General features: G+C 43.1%; 1 protein-coding gene across 1 annotated transcript; it reads left to right on the top strand.

Moving 5' to 3' along the window:
- Nucleotides 1-357: 357 nt before the first annotated feature.
- Nucleotides 358-19,873, top strand: LOC310941915 (protein bicaudal D homolog 1-like; the record flags this gene model as incomplete). The annotated part of the gene is made up of 11 exons (XM_083907168.1): nt 358-579; nt 10,901-11,113; nt 11,260-11,412; nt 11,484-11,788; nt 12,319-12,481; nt 13,982-14,488; nt 14,596-14,774; nt 16,536-16,929; nt 17,137-17,331; nt 17,982-18,133; nt 18,901-19,873. The coding sequence occupies 11 exons, from the start codon at nt 358-360 to the stop codon at nt 19,871-19,873; spliced, it is 3,456 nt and encodes a 1,151-aa protein (XP_083763294.1).
- Nucleotides 19,874-20,476: the final 603 nt, after the last annotated feature.

Here is a 20,476-nt window from a genome sequence, read left to right as displayed (position 1 = left end):
TGACAGGGAGCGGGGAAGGTGCCTTGCTTCACGGCTGCGGGCAGAGATGGCGCCCTGATGCCGGTGAATAAGCAGAAAAACAGAGCAGAGGGAGGGACAAGGGATGCTGCATCATCCAGAGCATCACATGGCAGCAGATGATGACAACGCTCTGTGGATCTTCACGGATGTTTACTCTCCTTTGTTTTCCGTCTGCATGAGATTTGGAGCAGCGGTGTAAACCTGACAGGCGAGGCGGTGGTGGGGGTTTGTTGTCCGCCTGCTTTCTCCCTCCTCCTGCGGGGCTCTCTGCTCATCCGACGCAGAGAGGAGAGGGCGGCGGCGGCGGCGGCGGCAGAGGGAGGGAGCGCCGGGGCGATGGCCGCCGGGGGAGCGGGATGCGGCGGCGACACCGTGGAGGAGTGCCGGGTCGAGGTGGAGCGCCTGACCCGGGAACTGGCGGAGGCCAACCGCGAGAAGATCCGGGCGGCGGAGTGCGGCTTGGTGGTCCTGGAGGAGAACCAGAGGCTGAAGCAGCAGTACGCCGAGCTGGAGGCCGAGCAGGAGGCGCTGAGGCTGGAGCTGGAGCAGCTGCAGGAGGTGGGATCAGCAGGGGTATGGCTCGTTACTCGAAAAAGTAACGCATTGTTTGTTAGAAGTCGTTGCAGACACGTTATCACTGAAACCCTGGGAGAACCATTAGATACTAGAACAGTTATACATGTTGACTGTTGTTACTCTAATAAGTCTAATAATAAGTGATTCTATTATAAGCTCATGATGGTGGACGTTGACTCAGTCCAACCACACAAGGCCCTGCTTATGACAATGGAACATTATGACTGAACAACAACAAACAAATAAACACACAATGATGGAAATGAAGTAAATACAAATATATGAGATATTTATATATTGATATATTTAGAAAGTGAGATAACTTTGTAAAAGTTGAACAAACTTTTTTACAAACCTGTGGTCATTATAAATATAAAACTATATTATATTGATATTATACGATGAGCCAGTTTTAACTGACTCTGAACGTGTCGTCATGGATGTTGTTGGTGTAAGTATTTCAGAAAATGATGATCAACTGGGGGATTTTCAAATATATATATAATAATATATATATAATATAGGGTTCTCTGGGTGAAAGGAGACCCCACTAGGTGCCACTTTATTAGGTACACAGAGTAAAAGAAGTGACCAATGATAATCCTGATGTCTTATGACAAAGAGTAAGACTAGTTAGATAATACCAAAGAAGTCTGTCATAGTGTGTGTGTGTGTGTGTTTGTTTGTTTGTTTGCCCAGAACTGTCAATTTTCTGTCGACCAATCACTGAACTGCAGTGTGCATAACTCCGCCCTTTAGTTGATTTCGTAAACCAACAGAAGAGTGTGAAATACAGGGATGGGACACACTTTTGCACTGAACTGTCCTAAACTGGAACGGCAGCGACAAACCTGGTCATTCATTCTCAACTCGAGCTTTACATCTCTCTAATAATGTTTCCTGTGCATTCTTGCATTGCATTCTGGGTCACCTCTGCTCCTTTCGAGTCTGATAATAAATATGATAATAAATCTCACCTGGTGATACATCTAATGTTGTTGTGATCAGTCTGCATCAGAGGGCAGCACTTCCTCACATGTAGTCATGTACTGTGGAGAGACTCCATTTCACTGAGTTTGTTCACTGTAATTCAGAAGCTGAGCTGTGCAGTCTGGTGAAGGTCAGTGTGTGTGTGTGTTTGTGTGTGTTTGAAGTGTGCGGCAGCTGCAGTTACACTTCATAACCAACTGTTTTCTAGTATTTTCAGCAACGGATGTCTTGATAGCAAAGTTCTGTGGGAGTTTGTTGTTTTGTTGAGAGTTGAGCTGGCAGCCAATGGTGTATGAAGTATGGGAAACTCCACAAAATGATCACATGACAACATGACTTTGGTAGAAGTTTGGAACACTAATTATTTTTTGGCTAAGATCACTTTATTTGCATTACTTTGAAATGTAATTATGGCATTCATTGACTGTATAGTGCACTTTATGCGTGTTCTTTTGCGAGAGCGTGCACTGTTTACTGTTTTTAAAACTAAGACATCCATCCAGCCATTGTTAATTGGAAAATCGCCATAGAAAAAAAAATGTAATAATGCAGAATTTTAGCATTAAAAGGGAGCAATCTCTGAAGAATGGTCCTGTGTGATCATTCCTCTTATTTTTTAAAAATAAACCTCAGTCCCTCTGGCTGAATCCGCCCATCTCCATTTCTGCATCACTAACTCGGTGCTTCTCGTTTCACCTTATTGGAACGAATATTGATCCAACACGAGGCCTGTTGTGCAGGGAGAACGGTTTTGATGATGTGCAAGACATAATAGATTTCTAAATGAACGTATCATTAGTTTCTCTGAAAGACAAATGCCACTATAAGTGATCACAGCCATGTGAATGGTCACAGTTTCATAAGAGTGCTGCTTTCCCTCCTCTCATATCATCAAATCCCATTTTAAGATAAATCAGAAAAGCAGGATTAAAGCTCTCCTCATCCTAAATGATTAACTTTACATGTTTTGTGGCTGTGGCTGTGTCTAGAGACAAAAATAGTAAAATAACGTGGCTGTATTTATTTAAATCCTCATCATTACAGCTCGCCCATGGTGCCGCACACCTGAGCTGAGCTAACGTCCTGCACAAATTAAAGATGAAGCTCAAATCAACGCCACAGACTCACGTGGAGCTAATTAGCGGTGAGCTGCAGCTGTAGCTCTTCATAGCCCAGTGGTGGCGCTGTATGGGGGTTCCCTCCTGCTGCAAAGAGTTGCTTTTAAAAAGAAGGAGAGATACCACTCAGATTGTTTAATTGCCTGTTTTCCTCACAACACCCCTATGATTAATGAGAGAATAAGCGACATTATTTTGGCCCGTTGATAACCATTCATCAGCATTAGCTCCATGTGCTTTGGCATAAATGTCGGATTTGTTTGTAAAACCAAAAGTTTTGAAATATATCAGTGTTAATGTTGATAAATATTAACCAGTTTTATCCTATTTATTATCACTGAATAACTGTCTTATAGCTCAGCCTGTAACTCAATGCTGTATAACACATTCTCATGCAGATTTTCTGATGGATTAAAACACAGTCTACCAAAATGTATATTCAGTGCTGAAATCCATCAGTGCAATACAAAAAAAAGTGACAAAGTGATGTATTTTCTTTGTGGTTCTGAGCTGCAGGTAACAGAGATAGAATATTGTACTTATTTACGCTTATTTGCTGGGCCAAATTTACTTGTGTGTATATAAAACTGTACATAGTCGTCTAGATGATAAAACAACAACAATCTCCTGTCACGAAACCTTGTGATTACCATTGTAATTTAAAGGTGCATAATGTAATAAATCAACATACAATAACAAACTGAACTCACCAACAACAACAGTACAGACAAAATATTTGCATTAAAAAAAATGTTTTGCAGACTGCAAATCATGTTTATGTTTTGAAATCATTTGGCGTCATGTGGCGCCACCTACCGCCGTCTACCAATCATTGCAGTCAGTAGAGTCTCAGCTGCCGAGCAACCACGGCTTGCCAGTTACGTCAGAAAAGACGTCTCCATCACACCGGCTGAGTTGGAAAATAGGTCTTATGTCCAAAATTCAGAACTATCTCTTTAAGGTACAGTAAAACGTTACAGATCCAAAGAGTTCACTGTGCACCTTTAATCCACGGGGATCGAGCGTCACATCACAAAACCTGACAGACTGAATTTATCCGATCCTTGTAATGCTTTCCATTATTCCATGAAACTGCAGCATCCTGACAACTTCAACTTCCTGATTCACTTCCATTCATCTCCCTTTAGAGAGTCACTGAGCGTTTACAAGAGCCTGGAGCTTTGTGACAAACACTCAACTCTGCAGTCTGCCGGCTAAAGTTAGCGTTGTTGTCAATGGAAGGAGAAGTGTGGCGTTAGCATAGCATTAGCATTAGCAACAGGCAGTGTTATGCAGACTTGTATGTCAGTAATCTAGGTCTAGTGTTTACTGAGAGTTAACACTTAGAACACTTAGAGCAGGGGTTCTCAAAGTTTTGATACCTGAGGGCCAATTTAGGAACCCAACATTGGACTGAGGGCCGCCAAAGGAAAAAAAACTGAAAGAAATCACATTTGTAATAACTATGGCGTCTAAAATTTGACAAAAACGTTGTACAATACTATGTCGTCCCAAATTTGACAATTTCTTTCAAAAAACAAATTTGGTCCAAAATTTGACAAAAATTACATATATGCCGTCTCAAATTCGACATTTTTTTCAAAAAACAATTCTGTCCAAAATTTGACAAAAACGTCATACTATACTATGTCGTCCGAAATGTGTCAATTTTTTGGGAAAAAATTTAAATGCCAAAATTTGACAAAAACGTCATACTATACTGTGTCACTGTCATCCAAAATTTGATGACATAGTAAATACAGTTTACACTTATTGGTCTGTATCCAGTAATGTCCAATAAACATTTAACAAGCTTAGTCGCTCCTGGATTAAAACTATCAACTGTAATTAATTGCGGGCCGCCAGAAATGTCTCTGCGGGCCGCCATTTGCCCGCGGGCCGCACTTTGAGATCCAATGACTTAGAGCACCTGTTCCATGTGAGCACTGAGGGTCAACCACAAAATCCGTAGCTTGATGGATTTCCATTGCTACGTCTCCATCTTCTTGTGCTCGCCGTGAGCACGTTTCATAGCAGAGATTCGCCTCCACCATCCCTCTGCCTCTCCTATTCGCCCATCTCTGACCCTTTTGGTATCTACAATCTTCACTTTCATGACGAAATCAGCAGGCGAAGAGACAATTTGTGTGACATATTGCCTGATTTATGTGTCGTCTCATCTCTAGAGTTGAAAAGTGCAGTATCCTGTCAGGGCTCTGACGTCAGCTACCAGAGCTCATTATTCTATGGTTATGGAAAACCAAGTCAATTTAATTTTAAAGTGATTGGAAGTACAGTATATTCCATTTCTGTCAGTAAAAGCTTCTAAATGTTGCTCACTGGACCTTTAAGAAGCTGAGTAAAAGCCAAATTAGCAAATGTAATTGTGAGAGAGCGTGTGTTTGTGGGTGTGGCCACATGATAAAAAATGAAGTAAGTGCATCAGTCATTCTGTCAGGGCTAAAAACAGCACAGGAGTCAGTGATCCCCATGGACGCTCCTCCTGCTCCTGCTGCTCCTCCTGCTCCTCCTCTGTGATGTCACACAGCCAAAGTGACGCCTCCCTCCATGTTGTTATCAGACTCTGCCTCTCTCACTGTCAGTGATGTTAAAGCCACCTGAGCTCATGGCTCCTGTTTCTGTGCTGATACTGGAGGAAAAAACCCATGATGGCAGCAAAAACACTGTCAAGTGACTATGAGTCAAGGTGAAACACTGATTTGTACGGAGCCCTGCTAGGGTCAGGTGTGGAAAATATCTAAATAGTTTGTAATCCGTTCCCTCAGTTTTGGAAATCCGTGCCCACGTTTTTGCCCAGTCCCTTGATACTTGAAAAATAGGATTGCAGCGGTAGCCTAAAATAGGTGGAGTCAAGAAAGTCGTAGAATAGAATCCTGACGGCGTCAGTGTTATTTACCTAATTATTGTATATAGCATTCTTAATTACATTTTAACGCTTTTCTTATTTTTTTATGATTTAAAAAAAATTAATTTCATACAGTAAAATAAGCTCAAGGGAACGGATTACTAAAACTGAGGGAAGGGGTTTACTAAACCGAGGGAGCAGATTCCCAAAACCGAAGGAACGGTTTACTAAACCCAGGGAACGGATTAATAGGAACGGTTTACTAAACTGAGGGAACGGATTACTAAAGCGAGGGAACGGATTACTAAACCGAGTGAACGGTTTACTAAAGCGAGGGAACGGATTAGCAAACCGAGGGAACGGATTAGCAAACCGAGGGAACGGTTTACTAAAGCGAGGGAACGGATTACTAAATCGAGGGAACGGATTACTAAAGCGAGGGAACGGATTACTAAATCGAGGGAACGGATTACTAAAGCGAGGGAACGGATTAGCAAACCGAGGAAACGGTTTACTAAAGCGAGGGAACGGATTACTAAATCGAGGGAACGGATTACTAAAGCGAGGGAACGGATTACTAAAGCGAGGGAACGGATTAGCAAACCGAGGGAACGGTTTACTAAAGCGAGGGAACGGATTACTAAATCGAGGGAACGGATTACTAAAGCGAGGGAACGGATTAGCAAACCGAGGGAACGGTTTACTAAAGCGAGGGAACGGATTACTAAAGCGAGGGAACAGATTACTAAATCGAGGGAACGGATTACTAAAGCGAGGGAACGGTTATATTTTATATTTTTTAAATATAATACAGATATATTGAACTCTGCTCTCTGTTAGTTATGTCTGTGGCACAGACACATGCACAGAAGCACTTAAGAGCAGACTGGATGCTAAAAAATGCATGTTTATATCTGTGTGTGTGTGTGTGTGTGTGTGTGTGTGTGTGTGTGTGTGTGTGCGTGAATGTAGAGCCGAGGACATTATCAATTATTAAAATGACCGTGAGGTTATTTCTGAACATAGAGCTCCAATTTCACTGTTTGCAGGATGAAGGTGTTTTTTTGTGTGTGTGTGAGGATTAAGGGTTAGGGTAATCTTAATCTAATTTCACTATACCAGTGTCTAAAATACATGTGAGGAAGAGGATGAGAGCATGAGCATTGTGAAAATAATCTACTTAAATAAATTTGCTTCACTGAAGAAATTTCACTGGGCTGGCCAATCTCTGGGATTTAACCCCAGACCAGGATTTTTCCATCACCAAACTTGACTGTTTTCTGGGTGAATCTCAGATCCATACGGGCTCCAGTGGTTATCCTGCAAGAAAACAGAAAACAGCTAAGAAAACAGCTTTACCTTGTCTTTCTCTGGAGAACGTTTGCACATCCCAATAAAAGCATGTGAACTATAGACGATAATAAAGTTAGTCAGTGTGAGGATTCTGGTCCTGTGATGATCATACAGTCCAAACATGGCCTTTGATTTACCATCACTCACTTTGAGTATGTTGCAGTGATCCAGGGCACAGCAGCTGTCCACCATCTTCACTTGTAATGAATACAGCACAGATAGATATGTATATGGATTTGAAGAGCGTCGCTTCCTGTGTTGTTTTGTTTCTGAGGGTTGCATGAACAGATTGTGTGACATGAGCTGCTGGAGCTCTGTAGAAGAGAATAAAAAAACAAACATGAGCTGCTTTGTGGTTTCAGCAGCAGATAAAACACCAGCATCCAACAACCAAAGTATCAGGAAAAAACATTGAAATAACATTAAAACACAAGCAACGGAAACGTTTTTCTGCAAATCCCAACAAAAACATCCCTTATTGTTGATAGTAGAAATAACAGCAGATACAAAGCTGAAAACAAGTTCAACTGTAAATAAATGTAAATAATGATTTATGTCCAACTGCAGTGTTGATCTTTGTTATTGTTTAATATGTCCATTCATCTTCATCTGGTCTGGTTATGGTGGCTGCAGGTCATGCACGGTGGAAAGTGTCACCCATTCACACCCATTCACACCCATTCACTCACACTTTGATGCGATTTCTATCACACATCTTTCTTACCCAATGTGGGGTTTAGTGTCTTGCCCAAGGTCACGTCGGCAGAACCGGTAATCAAACCCACAACCTTCCATTTGACTGTGACTACTCACTCCACCGCTGACCCATCATTGACCCACAAACAAAGTAAACTACACAAGCAAAATGTCTATTCTGACTAAAATGGTTGCATTTACTGACAAAGAGACGTACATTGATTTGTCATGATGCTTCCAAATGTGCTTTCTGTGGCCTCACTTCTCTGCTGTCTCTTGGACACAGTTCTCCCACACTTGCAGGGTTCATATTGATCCATGCGTCTCAGAGCTGTTGACACAGATAACAGAGAGAGAGAACATTGGAGGGAAAGAAAAAATCATGGTCTACAAATGAAGATCATTATTTCTTTCTTTCAGAGGGTCTCAGTGAAAAGTCCAAACAGCCCAGACTGTATTTGTAATGATGTGCAAACAGAGGCCGAACAGCACTTTCACATTTTAAAAAACACGGCATGGAACTGGACATGATTTATTTAATTAGGAGATAACAACACAGTAAATGCCCAGTAGTAAGCCAAGTTGTACGCCTGATTTCACAACAGAAATGATTTCTTTGGACATATTGTGCACCTTTTGAAATGTCATGTGTTGCACTCTCTCACCTCCCCCCATTGGCCTCTCAATGGAAGAACATCACCAGCTTCATAAAACTGTTGTGTTGAGTGACAAACAGTCACAATCTTTCATTAAAAACAGCAGTTAGTGTCAGTGTAAACTGTAAAGGCTTTAAAGGCAGTGGTGGAGAGTAAACCATTCCATTTGTGTTCCTGTAACTGAGTAGGTTTTTGTGTACTTTTAACTTACTTTTTGAAAATGTGTAATTTTGCTACTGTACGCTCCATTTTAAAGCATATCTGTTACTGAGTGAAACATATTGGCCTGAATTTTATTTAAAGGTGCCATATGTAAGAATGTGGCCAAAAACCGTTACTACATTCAAATTCAAAACACCTTTTAGGTCTCGTTTTCCCACCTAACTTGCAACCCGTGGTTGCTCGGCAGCCAAGACTCTACTGACTGCAATGATTGGTAGACGGCAGTAGGTGGCGCCACATGACGCCAAAACATGATTTGCAGTCTGCAAAATATTTTTTTTAATGCAAATATTTTGTGTGTGTGTGTGTGTGTGTGTGTGTGTGTGTGTTCTTGTACGTGTGGCACACTGAGGACCAGTGAGGGTTTTTAACCAACAAAGTGAGGTCATTTTTTACGGAGGGTATACATTTTGGGCCAGTCGTCACTTTGTTTTCACCGAAATCACTTCCTTAGGTTGTAAACATGCTATACTCTGACAGAGGTCCTTAATTTGGTACAAAAACCCGTTTTCCAGCCCTGGTGTTTCACACACATTTTTTTTCACATTTGTTCTGGGGCTCCACCTGCAGACAATTTATGGTACTGCACCCAGTAGTTCTTTATAGATGTCATTCATGAAGTAGATATTTGTAATTGTGTTGATTTATAAAGAGGTTGTTTAGGACATTTTTTGCCAAGTTTATAATAGTTTTGGATTTTTCATTAGTTTTAATTTTTCATTAGTTTTGACTTTTTGTTTATAAAATGAGTTGTTTTTAATTAGTTTTTATTTTTTTGTAAATGCTTAGTTTCAGGTTAGTTTTTATTCATTTTCGTTAGTTTTGTAAACACACAATTCCGTTTCAGTTAGTCCTGTTTTTTTTTTACACTCTAATTTTATTTTTATTTCAGTGAACAAACACGTGTTTGACACCTTTGCTCTAACTGCTGCACCTTAAACCCACTCTGACATCCTCATCCACACAACCAGTAAACCACAGCCAATTAACTCTGACTGCATTAGTGTGCTGACGGATGGAGTGAAAGAGGGAAGTGAAGCAGAGCCAGATAAAGGTTTTCTGGTGTGATAAAAACAAAGTGTTCTGTGGCGTCAGAGAATGAGATGAATTCTTTTTGAAGCTGCGTGGTTCAGTCCTGTCCTGTGAGGCCAGTGTGTTCAGTCACAGAGGAACAGTAGGACACTGTTCTGCTTCTCAGACACCTCTGTCCTCTGTCTTCTGTCCTCGTCTCCTCGTTTGTGTTTTGGCCTCATCCTCGTCTCTCAGTCTGGGACAGGATGAAGTGATGAAGTCACAGTTGGCAGCGGAGCAAATAGGACACTGGTCTCAGAGGGAGAGTGGAGGCAAATGGCAAATCAACATGTGGTCAGTTCATTCCTCCCAGACATCACCTCCTGCTTTTTTACTTTAAGATAAATGTGGAGATTATCCTCTTCATTTAAGGTTGTGTGTCAGAGCTGATTGTTGAGTCTTATCTCCACGTTTAACACTCTCAAAGTCACAACTTATGGTATTGGTATATTTTTCTTTCCACACACATTTTTAAATGCCACTGTGGATGGATGATGGCTGGATGGATGGATGGATGATGGATGATGGATGATGGATGATGGATGATGGATGATGGATGGATGTACTTTATGGATCCCAGACTGGGAAGTTTGTGCTAAATCCTAATAATGTGATATTTAGTCATAATAATGTGAAACTATCTCATAATTATGAGATAATAAGTCATAATAACGAGATGCTTAGTCATAATTGTGTGATGCTAAGTCATATTTATGAGATACAAAGTGATAATAATGAGATGCTTGGTCATAATTGTTCAGGCATAGAACATAACTGCTTAAGTCATAATAATGTGATATGATGTCATAATATTGTAATACTATTTCATAATTAGGAGATATTAAGTCATATTTATGAGATACTAAGTCATAATATAGAGATGCTTAGTCATAATTGCGCGATGCTTAGTCATAATTGTGAGATACTAAGTCATAATTGTGAGATGCTAAGTCATAATTGTGAGATGCTGTCATTTATTAGATTCTAAGTCATATATTTGAGATATAATGTCTTTATTATGAAATAGCATCTCATAAGTATAGCATTGTATAGGATTAATTGTGTATACATTCTTTTTTTTTCATATGGCGGAACAGGTTTCCATACTAATCTGTGCTTAAAGTGAGAATTATTTATTATATTATAACAGCCACAATAAATGTTTTTTTTTGTGCACAAATTTGTAAGAACTGCTGTGTCGTTATTACGAGCAGAAATGTTATCATAAGTTTTGACAATGCTTTTGGATTGTGTGTCCTGTAAACAACAACAACTACGAGTTATTCTGCTCTTATTAAATCATTATCATGTCCTCTCCTGCCCTATTTCAGGCCTTTGGTCAGGCTTACTCCACCCAGCGCAAGGTGGCTGAGGATGGGGAGACCAACGAGGAGACGCTGCTGCAGGACGCCGCCACCAAGGAGGCCTTCTACATGGGCCGCCTCATGGAGCTCCAGTCGGTGCTGAAGCAGAGTCGAGCCATCGCCTCCAACGCTCAGGCTGACAACGAGCATCTGAGCAGCCTTCTGCAGGACCTCAGAGAGGTACAGTACAGCAGCTGTGCATCACGTTGATTGGACAAAGGATGAGGAGGATCAATTTTCCATGATTCTGTACAAACTTTGAATCACTTTTACACCGATTCACGTCATTCTGAGTCGGCTTCAGCTCTTTGTTTTTGTCTCTGCAGAGCAACGAGATGCTGGAGCTGCAGCGCAGCCGCATGAGAGAGGAGATCAGGGAGTACAAGCTTCGAGAGGCTCGGTTGCTCCAGGACTACACCGAGCTGGAGGAGGAGAACATCTCTCTGCAGAAACTGGTGTCAACGCTCAGGCAGAACCAGGTACAGGCTTTTTTATTTTCATGCATCAAAAAACCTTTATACTCTATCCACATTCTGGTCCTGTGGTCCAGGTGGAGTATGAAGGCCTGAAGCATGAGATCAAAGTCCTGGAGGAGGAGACGGAGGTCCTGAACAGCCAGCTGCAGGACGCCCTGCGACTGAAGGACATCTCTGACGCTCAGCTGGAGGAGGCGCTGGAGTCTCTGAAGAGTGAGCGTGAGCAGAAGAACCACCTGCGCAGGGAGCTGGTCCACCACCTCAGCATGTGTGACGTGGCGTTCACTGGCAGCGCTCACCTGACGTTCACCTCGGCTCCGCCCAGCGGCACCGCCACCCCGACCACTCTGCTGTCTCCAAGCACAGAGGAGCCCACCAGGTGAGCACAGAGCACTGAGACAAGCTAGGGTTAGAAGAACACCATTTAAGGGAGGAGCTGATATTTAATATTAAATATCACTGGAATTGCTTCTTCAAACCCATGTCTTGACCTTTGACCTAATTTATTTTATTTTGATTTATTATATTGGTTTTTTGGTGTTTTATTATTATCGTGCGGCTGTTATTGTTGCCCATGTTTTATTTATTGCCTCTTGCAGGGCCGGCCCAAGGCATAAGCGAACTAAGCCGCTGCTTAGGGCCCCGTGACCACTAGAGGGCCCCCAAGAGCAATTAACTGAAATAAAAATAAAAGTTTGGATTGCTGTAGTTTATTTAAAAAGCTTTTTTCACAGTTTTTACATAGTTGTCAGATGTGATTATTTAACTTTATATTTTATTTATACTGTTGTTGTTGGTGAGTTCATGTTGTTATATGAACATTTTTCCTGAGTCTCTGTGACTATGTGTGATGTGATTTATTACATAATGCACCTTGAAAGGTTTAAATGTTCTAATCCAATGTGCCAGATGTAATGGCCACCTCCAGAGCGGGGCGGGAGCAGGAAGTGCGGCCAGGCCGAACGGAGAGTGCCGAGGACCGGGACGGAAGGCGGAGGGAGTGACCACGTCAGACCTCTTCAGTGAGATGAACCTGACGGAAATCCAGAAGCTCAGGCAGCACTTACTGACCGTGAGTCTGTTCCCTGACCACCCGTGAAAATCAAAGAAATACCAACGTCGGTTGATCGTTCCAAACAAGTGACATGCTTTGGCTGAGCTGGGTCATAAATAGCAGCTGTCTCTTCTGTAAAAAACAACAACAACAATGCTCTTGAATAATTTAGTGTGGAACCATGCTGACAGACAGTTTTCCCCACTGTGTGAAGCACTCTGCCGCTCACTTTAACTCTGTCTCTTTCTTTCACATCGTTCCAAAATCTCAGGGTTTTCCTCAAACTTTACTTCGTGTTAACCAATGAGTCAAATCTTGCTCAGATTTGTAAATGCACACATTTGTGTATTTATGTACGAGCGTCTCACAGCTCTCAGTGGGGCTGGGCTGCAGAATAATTTATTTATACCTTCTGACACACGACACGACCACTCTACAGTGGATGGGTTTTCACTGCTGCTCCTGATGTCCGCACTATTCTAACGAATCCACTGTTTTTGCAGCATTTCAGTTTGTTGTTCCCACTAGGGCGTGCCTTTGTATTACACCTTTGTATTAAATGGATGTAAACACCTTAAAACGTGATGGAGCTCACGTGAAGGATTGTCTCCAATCAGATCTGAATGGATGGTTCTACTACACGTGTTTTTGTTATAAATGTAGTCACAGTCGGGCAGATTTGCATGGAAGCAGCAAATGGGGACAAGAGAAAAAATAAGTGTAAGCCACTTAGCAAAAGACCCACTTAATATAATCTACTCTATTTTAAGTGCCTGTCTGCTATGTTATGGATATGTCCTCAACTTTAGCTTGCTGTTAGACAGCGTTTTCTGACCCGAAATTGATGTTTGTGTCACTTCACACAGTCCAGTGTCAAAAATAGCAGTTGCACTGCCTCCATCAGTACGTATGTGCTACTTGGGGAAATCTGAATCAAACACAAAGGCCACACAATAACACATTTAGACTTAGTGACGGAGACAACAGTACATAGCAACGTGTATAAAATGTGATTTAACTTCACAGATTTTCTCTTTGGACTTTGGTGAAGGGAGTGAGCTGCTTACAAAGCTGCACATAACTTTTAAGTGCACGTGCATGTTCGTTATATTCAAGCCATTGCTTAATAATAAATAATAAAACTGGCTTAGTATGCGAATCAGCTCAATGCAAGTGTTTCTCAGGATAGCGGTGTTAACATATTATTGTGTCACTCGCTGACATTCCATAAATGCACACAGGAAGTGATTGGGTTTACGTCACAACTTATGGAGTGAGGCAGTTTCATTGTCATTTGGCTGAAAATGGTAAGAAGCACCCACAAAATATTTCACAATTTGATTATACTGCTAAAAATAAACCTGGACCATTAGCAGTTTGATGGGATAAACACTACTGTGCAGCAGGGTGTTCTTCCAACTGTCCTTTTAGCACAAAGTGTAAAATGTGTCAAATACAGTATATGAAATATCTGAGAAAATTCAAGAAAATACATATCTGTTGTACTTCCCTCTTCAGGTTGAACGTGAGAAAGTAGCGCTGATGGCAAACCTGCAAGAGTCCCAGACTCAGCTCCAACACACCCAGGGCGCCCTGACCGAACAGTATGAAAAGACTCTCCGTCTTAGCCAGAAAATCACTGCCCTCCACCGTCTCCATCGAAGGACCCTTCTCAACCAGGAAGCCCACAGCAGCGACTCCTCCAAACTGACTCCAGAGGAGCTCGACAGAGATTACGAGGAGGCTGAAGAGGAAGGCGATGCTGAGGACTATAAGAGCGAAACACTGACCAAAAGTCAGGTGTTTTCATTCCAAACACCTGGCCTGGAGATCATGCAGTGTAAGTACCGTGTGGCTGTGACAGAGGTGGTGGAGCTAAAGGCCGAGGTGAAATGCCTCCGCGAGAGGCTGGCTCAGGCCGGGGAAGGAACTGTGGGGGAGAAGTCACGTCCAAGAGCTGAGCTCCAGAAGCTGGAGCTGCAGGTTGCGTCACTGGAGAAGATCTGCCGTGAAGGACGCGAGAAGGTAACGGTGACAGAGATGTTGACTGTGGCTACAACAAGGAGAATTAACCAGAGCTAAAGGATGTCTTCTTCCTCTTCCTCTTCCTCTTCCTCTTCCTCTTCTTTCAGATTTCTAGTCTGGAGTTGGACTTGAAGGCAGCTCAGTCGGCAACCAATGAAAGCCAAGGGGCGTTGACCGCAGCTCAGGATGAGCTGGTGACGCTGAGCGAGGAGCTCGCCCAACTCTACCATCATGTGTGTTTGTGCAACAACGAGACGCCAAACCGGGTCATGCTGGACTACTACAGGTCTCACTCTCACTATCACTTAGATCAAGGGCCAATTCCAATTCCTATCTTAACCCTCAAGCTCAACCCTTAATCTTAACTGGCCTCAAAACCAAGTGTTGAGGGTTATTTTGTCACTTAGAAATGGGACACCCCTTAAATGCAGATATGTCTTCAGACTGTAGGGGGCAAAATAACACCAAAGCTGCGTCCAGTCTGTCAACTGCAAAAAAGAAGAAGAAGAACACATTTACGTCAGGATTATTTATTCTGATCCGTTTGTCAGTCAAGTTATTAGGTTGTCAGTTAGTTATAAGATGATACTCATACAAATATTCAGCTGACAGTTACCACACACCACGACTTATTGAAAAGTAAACCACACCGGCCGACTATTGACAAAAGATCGTAAAATAAAAATAAATGTTACGCAACAATGACGTCAGTAATCCATAATATGGGCCTAAACTAAGATCATTTTTATATCTCTATTAACAAAGAAAATACTTCATTTGTATCGCACTCGCTTCACTGCTTTCGACGCCATCGTTCTTATGTGAAAACACGCAATGCATTCTGGGTAGCCCTTGCTTCCAAGGGTGGTCTCGGAAAATCTCAATATTGAGGGCGATACAGCCCTTAAACTTGACCTCAACTTAATTTCGGGACAGCACTTGGACTAGAGGGAGAGCATTTTTGAGATTGAGGATTAAGATTGAGGATTAAGCAAGGAATTGGAATTCACCCCAGATCTAAACATATTTCATATACAGAGCTTTATCAACCTCTGGAGTCCACAGCAAGTTCTTGAGCTAGACGTGTATGCAGCAGCTTATCCAGACCAGCAGTCTTCTGTCTAAATGAGTGGAAAGACTTTTATACCTCAATACAATGATGTCACACTTTCAACTGTGGCTTCTCTTTTGTTCATTGGATTTGGCTCCTCCCACTTCAGCTGCTTAGCTCTATATTTGAACAAATATATTCATGTAATCCTATAAAATGGGAGAAGAGGGCGGCCAGTGACGAAAGCTCAGGGTATGCTGGTATAGCTGGTGTTTGGCCAGAGAGAGAGAACATACGCATATATTACAATATGTGTGAATCATTTACTTTGCACTGTCAAGATTTGGACCTGGATCAATAAAAAACATTACTAGATACTGATATACATGTGTTTATGTATACACTTCTCTACTGTAAATAGGCAGTTTGGTTGTTACAAAGCAGTATTTCTTTTATGTCTGGTTACATGGTCTTTTACATTAGTGCAGCCAGATGGACTGTAGTGAAACAGCTTGTGGTCATGGGTTGTTCACACATCATCACGCTAAACTGTCCAATCTTCCCTCGCCTTTTACCGCAATATAAATACTGGGGACAACGGTCTGCATTAAGCTTTTACTTGCTTGAAAAAGATTCCCTGTACTTGTGGTGGAAACATGGCTATAATCCACATCTAATCCAGCATGGCACAGCTTTTACCCTCACTTTGTCCTAATATGGTTCAAAGTTGATAAATGTTGAATGTGGTATTCCACATATGGACAACAGGTGCCTGGTGTGAAGAGATTATTGTGGGACTGTGGTATAATTTGTCCTGATAATCCAATTTTGGTCCAGACTTATCAGCCTTTAACAGGACTGAAACTCTTTTGGAATATATTTAGCAATCAACCATTAGCAGGTTTAGGGATTATTTCACCAAGGAGTTATTATTTATTTGCAGCAGATATCCACTGGAATAACATCATTTCATTCTTGATTTATTCCTCTCTGTAGACAGGGCAGAGGGCTTAGGAACGTCAGTGCCAGTCTCAAAGCCATGTCTTCGGACAACAGCAAAGTTCTCCTCACACCGCGCCTCGCGAGGCGTCTGGCCGCTGTTGCCTCGACAACCTCAGCTTCTGGGGAGTCGCGGAGCTCGTCTGAGTCTCCGTCCAAAGAGCCCCTGTGCAGGGAGGGTCGAGGGGAGGAGAAGGACAGGGACAGAGAGGGTCTCCTGGTGCCGCCCGAGCAGAGTCTACCAGGCTGCACGCCTCCTTCTCAGTCACCCAGTATTAGTGCCTCTTCATCATCATCGTCGTCATCGTCATCACCTGCCTTGGAGCCTCCTGGTGAGCTGCGCAAGGAGCCACTGAACATCTACAACCTCAACGCCATCATCAGAGACCAGGTAGAACACAGGGGACGTAACAACCTTGGTCCTGTTCTTCCCTCTCTAACGTTTAATCCAGTATCAGAATTACCATCAGCGACCAGATCAGAAACTTCTTCTCATTTCCTGTCCTTTACATTCTGCCTTCTCCTCATTCCTTGACAGCTCCAGAAAACTCATTTCCTCTTATCTCCTACTGTTCTTACCTTGTCTCTCGTCCTCCAGGTGAAGCACCTGCAGAGGGCAGTGGACCAGTCCCTGCACCTGTCCAGACAGAGGGCTGCAGCCAGAGAACTGGCCCCTCTGCTGGACAAGGACAAGGAGAGCTGCATGGAGGAGATCCTGAAGCTCAAGTCTTTGCTGAGCACCAAGAGAGAGCAGATCGCCACTCTGCGACTCGTGCTCAAGGCTAATAAGCAGGTGAGGGGTGAACAGAGGAAGGTTTTACGAGTACTAGAAAGTGCATTTCCTTAAGAAAGTGCAGCTCGAATGCTTAAAGTTGCCATCATCCACATTATTACAAATAATCTAAATCACAGATATCATCTAGTGTCATATAACAAGCTGTGAAAACAAAACATATTGAGCTGAGTTTGTTGTGATGCATTTATTTTGGACCATCATTATATTTGAATTGGTCTTGATTGCATGGGACAAATTACAATGGTTCTTATTCCTCTGGATCTTCCTTCCAAACCAGATATTAGCACAGCCACTCTAATGCAAAATGACTTCATTCTTAATGGGTTTGGTTATGGTTAGCTAATTGGTTTTGGATTTAAAGTATTTCAAAGTCCATGAAGTAGATAAATCATCTAACTTTTTTCTACACTTATACAAGGATTGTAGACTTTCACGTTAAAAACGTTGAAACAGTTATTTGAAATTAATACTTAAGACTCTGCTTTTAAGAAAGTTGGTCATTTTCTGTATATATTCTGCAGATAAAGCTGCTTTTTATGTGTTTCACACATAATGTTGCATATTGCAAAAAAAATCAAATTCCTGTTTTTCATAGCAGCATATTTTCAGACATCTCTGTGTGTGTGTGTGTGTGTGCTTTCACTCAGACTGCGGAGGTGGCCCTGGCAAACCTTAAGAGTAGGTATGAGGCGGAGAAGTTCATGGTGACCGACACCATGATGAAGCTGAGGAACGAGCTGAAGGCCCTGAAGGAGGACGCCGCCACGTTCTCCTCTCTGCGAGCCATGTTCGCTACCAGGTCAGAAACAAAGCTTCCACTGCGCCCGTGTTTTGTTAGATGAACAATAACAGATGACTCAAATTTGCTGCATTTCTCTGATTCAGAAACCATCAGAGACCCCAGAGGAGAGTGAAGTGTGGACTTACATGAGTGGTGTAATTTGGCCAGAAAAGTGACTCCATTTAATGTCAATGTTCCTAAAATAAATCCTGTTATTGGACCCACTCTGTCTCAAAGGGCAGAAAAGCCAATCAATGCGCCAGATTCACCAGATATCGATGCTTCTGCAGTTAGTGCATGCGACAGTGCCTTCAGTCCAAGTGTCTAGTTCGACGAATTTCGAATTCCCGAGAATGCATGAATGCAATTCATCCTTTGCCCAACGTCCTCTGCCCTTAGGCAACTGTTTTTTTTTACACTAATCAGCACTCATATGTCAATTTATTTATAGCCACCTCTATCTTTTTTCTACACACAAACATGTTGACATCAGACATCTGTGCAATCAGATTCGCTTAAAACATGCATGCAAATAATTAAAGGGCGGGGGGAGTAAGATTCGATCGTACAGTATGTCCTCATAGGAGAACAGTGAAGGGATAACCTTATTTGGGTGCCAGATAGATCACCCTTGCAGGCCCTTGCAGCAATACCATCTAATGAAGGCAAAAAAGCTTAAAAAGAGAGAGTTAGATAGCAAGTTGCTGTTGTTAAGTATGTGTCTTTGGTGGATGCAGTCACCTCAGTCATTGAGTTATTCTTTTATATTCTCTCTCAATCCTCAGATGTGACGAGTACGTGACCCAACTGGATGAGATGCAGAGGCAGTTGGCTGCTGCTGAGGACGAGAAGAAGACTCTGAACTCCCTCCTCCGAATGGCCATCCAGCAGAAACTGGCCCTCACCCAGCGCTTGGAGGATTTAGCTTTCGATCAAGAGCAGACCCACCGCACCCGTGGGGGAAGGCTGACGCGAATGAAGACCAGCACCCCCAAAGTAAGTCTCCCATCCTCGACTTCGGCCTCCAACCTAGTCTGCACTTCAGCTTTGGCCCCAGGCGACCTGGCTTTCTCTGGCCTTACTAGTCCCACATCGGTTGCTCTCGATGACTCCACTCTGTCGTTTTGCCCCTCTGTGCTCAGCGCAGCTATGGCTCCTCCCCTTACCTCCCCTACCACACATATACCCTCTCGTAGTCCATCGTTACCAGCCATCGCCTCATTGGCTGGCCCTGTAGTGCCGGAGAGCCCCCCATCTCTGGAGGCGCCCTCCACTACCTCAGCGCGGACCCCGCCCCAAACCCCTCTGAGGCTGCCTCACTCCCAGTGGACCGTAGGTGTGCGGACGTTTGTGGTCGACTCCCACAGTTTCAATGTCAACGTCTCCCCTGCCCTGCCCCGTAGTGTAGGCCTCTCCAGGCACAACACCTCAGACACAGCCCCCTCTGCACCATCCACCACCAGGCCGACCCAGCCAGGATCTGCCCCCTCTTCTCCGTACCGGTCCCCTCTTGTTGGGCTCAGGCGCTCCACGTGGAGCCCCACACCCCGAACTCGGCCCCTCACTAGCCTGACACGCTCTCCTGTCCACTATTCTCCTTCCTCTTTCTCATCTTCCTCTGCATATTACAGCTCCTCCTCTGCTTTTACTCCCTCCAGCTCCTACCTCCCCCCTGGCCCCTCCACCTCCTTCAGCCACACCTCCCACTACACACCCCTGTACCCCAGATACAGTAGCTCTTACCGGCCCCGACATTGAACACTCTTACTTTAAAATCCTTTACTGTAAAGCCTTTTTCAGCCTTTATTGAAACTGAAAACTCTCACAATGCCTCTGTTTTCTTCACCTAAGAGGTTGGGGGCTCACAGAGAGGAAGACACAGTGGTTTCCTGTTTCCCAGTCCCTGTTTCCTGTGCCTAAGCCTTGGCCAAGGGGTTCTGAATGTTCAGTGACTTTGCTCAGGGAATCGACATAAGGAGCACAAGCGCCTTCCTTTTATTTTAAGACTGCTGATTGGTCAACTGGATGGCATTTAAAAAAAAAAACACACTTTTTAATGGGGGTTTTAAGTGTTCAGGGTTGACTCACATTGTAAGAGATTGAAATAGACACAGAGACATTCAGATGATGGATGGACATTTGAAGGACTCTTTATGACGGTCCTGACACATTTCAGTAACTACAGTCAGTGTAACGTCCAATACGTTTGAACTGATAGTGATTCTCATATACTATGTGTTGTGTTTGGATGCTTAAAGGTGCAGAATGATTCAAATGAACCAGGTTGCAAGCACTCGAAGGTGGGGTGAACACACACTTTCTGACAGTTTTAAAGGCATTTATGGCGTTAGGCTGCACCCA

This window comes from Microchirus variegatus, assembly GCF_963457635.1.
Source record: "Microchirus variegatus genome assembly, chromosome: 20".
Classification (NCBI taxonomy): Eukaryota; Metazoa; Chordata; class Actinopteri; order Pleuronectiformes; family Soleidae; genus Microchirus; species Microchirus variegatus.
Note: the sequence above shows the minus strand (reverse complement) of the source record. Positions and strands in the feature narration are given on the sequence as shown.